At 36.2% G+C, this 6,000-nt stretch overlaps 1 protein-coding gene across 3 annotated transcripts; it reads right to left on the bottom strand.

Annotated features, from left to right (window-relative positions):
• Positions 1 to 1,425: 1,425 nt before the first annotated feature.
• On the bottom strand, positions 1,426 to 5,700 carry LOC113713276 (transcription factor bHLH74). 3 transcript variants are annotated; one of them, XM_027236957.2, is made up of 9 exons: positions 5,181 to 5,698; positions 3,817 to 4,505; positions 3,495 to 3,731; positions 3,336 to 3,401; positions 3,180 to 3,248; positions 2,313 to 2,384; positions 2,090 to 2,230; positions 1,915 to 1,996; positions 1,426 to 1,789 (listed from the first exon to the last, which is right to left on the bottom strand). In XM_027236957.2, the coding sequence occupies exons 2-9, from the start codon at positions 4,411 to 4,413 to the stop codon at positions 1,764 to 1,766; spliced, it is 1,290 nt and encodes a 429-aa protein (XP_027092758.1). In that variant the 5' UTR covers positions 4,414 to 4,505; positions 5,181 to 5,698; the 3' UTR covers positions 1,426 to 1,763. The 3 variants fall into 3 exon arrangements, with proteins under 3 accessions (XP_027092758.1, XP_027092759.1, XP_027092757.1); XM_027236958.2 differs by having other exon boundaries at positions 1,426 to 1,786; positions 3,817 to 5,700; XM_027236956.2 differs by having other exon boundaries at positions 3,817 to 5,697.
• Positions 5,701 to 6,000: the final 300 nt, after the last annotated feature.

The raw sequence follows: 6,000 nt of genomic DNA, 5'->3' as shown, positions 1-6,000 counted from the left end.
TATTTTTGTTTACGGTTTCCCAATATAGAGAAAAGAAAAGAAAAGAAAAACTGTACATAGGTTTGGATATGTCCTTTTATAATGCAGACAAAATAAGGGTGCATTTGATAAAGTTGAAATTTGAAATCTGAATCAATTAAGTTATTGAATTATTAAACATTAAATCTAATATATTTAAGTGCATATCACATTCAGTGTTAAGTGAATAGTTTATCACTTAATTTTGGGAGTAAATTTTGTTTAGAAAATTCAGTGCCACTTAATTAATTCAGATGTTCAATTTTTAGTTATCAAACAATTTGAATCTATTAAATTTAAGTGCTGAATTGGGTTATCAAACAAGGTCTAAATCTTATACGGTTTCCCAAAATAGAGAAAACAAAAACAAAAAACTTGTACATAGGGTTAGATATGTCCTTTTGTAATGCAGACAAAATTAGGCATATAGGTAATTATTCTCCCTTTCGATTTTCGCGGATGGACCTGAGCCAGAGAAATCCAGATTTTATGGTGGGGAGATGGGCTTTGGGCCTTTACGAAAGTTCGTTCTACATTGATTAATTTCCAAGTCCTTGCACCGGCTCTTCTTATGCCTTGTTGGTAGTAGCATGTGTTGCAGACCATAAGGTCAAGAGTTCGAGGGTTGGTAGAGAGAGGAAGAGAGAAGAAAAATAATGAGGTATTCTAAAATACCTCTTTTGTAGCTTCTGACTTTCTACATTAGTTTTTTTTTAAGACCTCTTTTGATATACAATACAATTGAAAACATTGTAAAAACTAATGCACATCCATGTAGGAGCAACCCAAACAAATAGTTTTTTAACATTTGCGTCAAACTTATATTATTAGCATGAGACTATGAATTTTCAGTAAATGGATTTTTTTTAATAAATAACAGAAGTACATGCGTAAAATAAATCAGGAATGGTAGTAATTTTGGACCAAAAAACTGGTATAGAAATTTGATCAATTTTCCATCATACCTATTGGATTGTTATTTTTCTAAATTTTTATTAAAAAATATATTATAGCAATTTGATATATGTAATTAAAATATATATATATATACATAAATGCTCACAGAAAACGTAAAATAACGCCAATCCAAACACCAGTCCAAGAAATGAAAAGGGAAGAGAGAGAGAGAGAGAGAGAGAGAGAGATACCTTTGACCAAATAATGGTGCTCTTGTTAAAATTTGACAAGTTTATTCCGACATTTTTTATTAATTCATCATATTATCTGGTGTTTTGACATGATTTTCTTGATCTATCTTGTATTCTAAACTGAATATACAATTAAGCTTAAAAGCGAGATCAGGTTTCTGGATAAGATCAAAATACAAGTAACTAGTCACATGATCCATTTAACTAAATGGAGCAAGGCATGTAGAATATGTAGCAATCCATCTCATGACACATCCCATGCATCTTCCAATCAAAACACTGATGGCTAGCAAATCGTTTTCTTCTCGAAATTCTCGAGAAACTACACATAAATCATATTCTACAAGAACACCAATCAAAACAATCATCTTCATCAATTGAAGTCTTGCTGTGAATTTACATGATTTTGTAAATCTAAGAGGTCATTTTCTTCTCTAAAATTCGAAGAACGAAACAGTTAGGAGATGCGACCTATACAATCCCAAGAATAATGTTTAGCTATTATCTCTTGCTTCAGTATTGAAATCAAATCTGCAGTCAATATTTGAATGCTGTAGTTACTGATGGACAAAGGAAAACTCGAGACTTTCCCCAGCTCTATAGCTCCAATTTCGACCGCCCTGCTGAGCATCATAAATTATCATCTTATCATTAGAAGACAGGAAATCACACCAGGAACAGAGAAAGATGAAAATGGTAGATACATTATGCTTTCTCAACAAATCTAGGTGTTGCTCATTGAGCCTACCATTTGGTCCTAGATTGTTGATGGAGGGACTAGAATCGAAGCCCATTTGCAAAATGCTCTGGAGCTCGTTATCCCAGACGGCCTACAAGGATACAATGAAGATGATCATCTCTTTCAGTGTATTGTTTTTTCTTTCCAAGAAAAAGAAACTATACACTCAGGAACATTATGCTACCTGAGGCACGGGATGAAACGGGGCGGCAGCACCTGAGATACCTGGGAAAGATCCCTGAGGATACCCTGGGAATGGATGAGAGGAGTTCAATCCTGGTCCAATTCCAAGAGTAGCTGCACTGCTGCCTCGTGAATGAAGAATCTGCAAGCAAAAATGAACATGGGCTCCAGAGTCTTTCCAAGTTGCTTAACAAACAGCTCATAAGGAGTTTACATTCGCTTACATCTTTTTGAAAAATCCGGTCAAGATCGACGTTTAGCTCTGGATTCACAGTTGCTAGTTTCATTGATAAAAACTGCAAGGAAGTGATTTCAACCTTATCAAATGAGAAGACATATCTCAATGATCATGTAGCTACACCAAGTAAAAGAGTCTTTGAGTCCAAAATCAACAAAGGTGTCGATGAACCTACTCGTTCACCTAGATGCAGTTGGGAACATCATATGCTGAACTGAAATCCATAAAGTTAGTTATGCTCAAGGAATTACTCTACATGCAAAACTGAAAGCAATCACCAGACCATTTAACAAAATTCGGTGTACCCATGCACACCCAAAACTGTACGTAAACTTGTACACCCAAAATTTGGTGAAATCACTAGACCATTTAAACAAAGAATAGGAATACATCTCCAGAGCATTTAATGCCTTCATCAAGACCTATGCGAGCAATCTATCCATGGAGTATTTGTGCTCAGAGTTCAGAGGAAAAATTTCAGATAAACACTACAAGTATAAAGTGACGTTTTGTTTGGATAGTTTCTTATTTGTATAAATTTATTTGCTTGCATCGTTAACATATTTTCCAACCATCTTTTTATCTTGCATACATCACATCAAAAAAATATTATAGTATATTTTTTTATCAAAAAATTATCCCAGAGCTTGTGGTTTATGTCAAGCAGTTTCTGATCAAGTGTTAAACTGACATTTCTAGATACATCACAAATATCAATCTTATGTGAGAAAAGCATTTCTTGATGGATATTAATTTTGCACGGAGTTTGATTGCATTTGGCTACTAGTAATATAAAACAAATAAATAAAAAAAAAAGAACCAGCAGCATCTGTCATTGTTCTAAGAGGCATACCTCCACTTGCTGTTGCAGGGATTGTACATAGTTGATAATCTCATCAAGCATCACAGCCTTGCCAGTTATCTTAACAATTGAAATTCTAAACATTCAGCTCTAACATTAAGAATCAAGAGATAAGGATGATCAAAAGATACCACAATGAATTATTACCTTATTGCAGCCTGGAACAAGTTCTTGAAGCAATCTCATCCTCTCGCTTATCCTTTCTCTCCTCACCTGCAAATCAAAGAGTACTTGATACTTCATATTGGCTATCTACAGTCTAGCAAATATCAAGTTGAAGTACTCGTGTCAAATTAGGAGCCTCACCCTTTCAGCAAGGCTGTGACTATTAGTGGCCTGGCCCCTCTTGGCCCTCACATGAATGTAAGTGTCTTTTGCAGGTTCTCCACTGTTAGAATTATCCTTGATTTGTTTGCCTGAAGCTTGCTTACCGCGCAAATTTGTGCTATTACTTTGCTCCATTTTCTGTTTCATTTCATCTTGCTCCTTGGAACATTCTGAACTGTTAGCAGAGAGGTCTTTCTGCTGCTCTCCTTCAATATTCTTCAGCAAGGATAAGTCAACAAGTAAGTATCAGATTGCTAACGTATGACAGACAATAAACAAGAGTTACAAGATATTCATTTACCTTCTTGGGGTTCAATGGAGATTGAAAATCTGATGCTTTTCTTTTCTTCTTTCCATTACCACCCAAAGCTCTCTCTTCTGAAATTTGGCAATCCTCCTGAGCACCAACTCCCATTTTTTGAGCATATTTTTGATGAAAGCTCGTTTCTGTAACCTGGCCACAGTCAGGAAGTCCAAAAGAATTGACCATTTCCGAGAATGCTCCACTGCCAAAGCACGCTAATTTTGGCACCATATCACCCAGACCTGAATCAGATGCATAATGAACCAGATGGGAAGTGCTACTAATCGCCTGATTTTCCAGCCCAACAGGGTAATGTGAATTTCCAAACTCATTGTGATGAGGAACAACTGAAGAGCCACCAAAATTCTCAGCATGATTCAGTGATACAAGTGGGTCCCATCCAGTCCCCCCATAGAAAGGGTCTACCCTGGTTGAAGACTTGAACATGGACTCAGAACACATTGCCATTCCTGCAACCTTGTCAGACATTGAATTTGTGTCCATTCCAGAAGAAGGGCAATTCAATATGCTATCACCACCACCCCCACTCTCTTGGAATCCCATATTACCTGTGGTATTCTCAGTGCTACTCATGGCCCAAACACCACAAAAAAGAAAATCTCCGCCCAAAACTGTGGAACTCAATCACCAATGCACCTTGAAAAAGGCTCCTTCCCCAGGTTGAACTGTTAACCCAAAAACCAAGACTAGATAGTTGTAGTACTTATTTAAGGAAGAAAGAAACCACTTAAGTAAAGGCAAAGTAGAAGTTTGACCAAAAAATGACTGGTAATTTCTTGCAGGACTCAACAAGGAACAAATAAAAATGGCAGCTTTATAGGACTGAGTCTGAGAGGAGGGGCTTATTTGTTATGATAAAGCGAAAGAAATTTCTTATTGACGCATCCAACAGACACAAAGGAAAAGGAGAAATCCAATGTAGCAGGCATAAAATCTTAGCAGAGCACCAGCTACTTAACTCTTCTTTCAAGAGCCCTAGGATCAAGTCTACTGTAATGTGGAAAAAGCAGTTCACGGAGACAAGAAAGTATGAACCTTTCAGAGCATAAAGTAGACAATGAAGAAAGGAAAGACAATGGCTAAGTAACAGCTCACCAGACTAATGAAAAGAAAGCAGATTCCCTTTTGTTTCTCCTTTTCTTCTCAGTCTAAATAAGCATAATACTCCCAACATTCACCACACTCAGGACTCTAATGAAACGAAAGGCCAGTTTTACAAGACACTACTTAATTAACAAGGTTTAAGTATCTTGGGCATGATCACCTTAAACACATAGCATTAAATAAGTCAATGAAATGGTCTTAGGCAAGAAAGCCATATTTAAGATCGTAACATGTACCAGTTGTTGAAGAAGGTTGAAGCTTTGAAGGAAATACTCAAATTCAATGAAACCCCACAAGAATCCAAGAGGAGAACAATTGCTGAGACCCTTTTAACATATTCTGAGACAGGTAGCTAAAAATGACCAAAAAGCACAAAATTCTACTTTGAATAATAGAGAGGGGCAGAAAAATTTGCAGGGTATCAGAACAGTCCCCCAATATTGGGTACTTGATGGTACCCCATTAAGAGCATCAAATGCTTGCTTAAATGCTACAAAAATACTTGAGACCGAAATTCACCAACTGGGTACTTGCAAACACAGCAAAAAAGAAGCATCAAGTTCCAATCTTTGTTACAGGATCAAAATGACAATTTAGAGTCCTCCCAAGTGACAGCATATAAATAAAGCGCCAAGTGTTAAAGAAAGCCTACTGCTACAGCACTAGTACTTTACCTGCCCAAGCTAACAACAGGTGACATGTATGATTTTAAAAGACAGACTAACTACTGCCAACTGCTCTTTGCAGTTAAATTATTAGAGAACCTAATCTTTCCTTTTTTTTTCCTCCCATATTGTAATTTCCTTTTGCCATTCATACTCTCCCATTTAATATTATCAAAATCCAGATTTATCTACTTTTTTTTTTTTTTATAAATTCTTTCCTTTAACAAGTAGTAGTAGTCTGTATTTCATGCTTGCAGCAGATTTGATTGGTTCCTCTCTTGAACCCCAAGCTTTCTTTTTCCTTTATTTGTTAATAATAATGTATTTTTACTGACACATTTGCCAACTGTTCTAACAGACCTCTCTTTGCTGTTACACACTCATTTTTCTC

This window comes from Coffea arabica, chromosome 10c (genome assembly GCF_036785885.1).
Source record: "Coffea arabica cultivar ET-39 chromosome 10c, Coffea Arabica ET-39 HiFi, whole genome shotgun sequence".
In the NCBI taxonomy this organism is placed as follows: Eukaryota; Viridiplantae; Streptophyta; class Magnoliopsida; order Gentianales; family Rubiaceae; genus Coffea; species Coffea arabica.
This window is presented reverse-complemented; position numbering and strand designations above follow the sequence as displayed.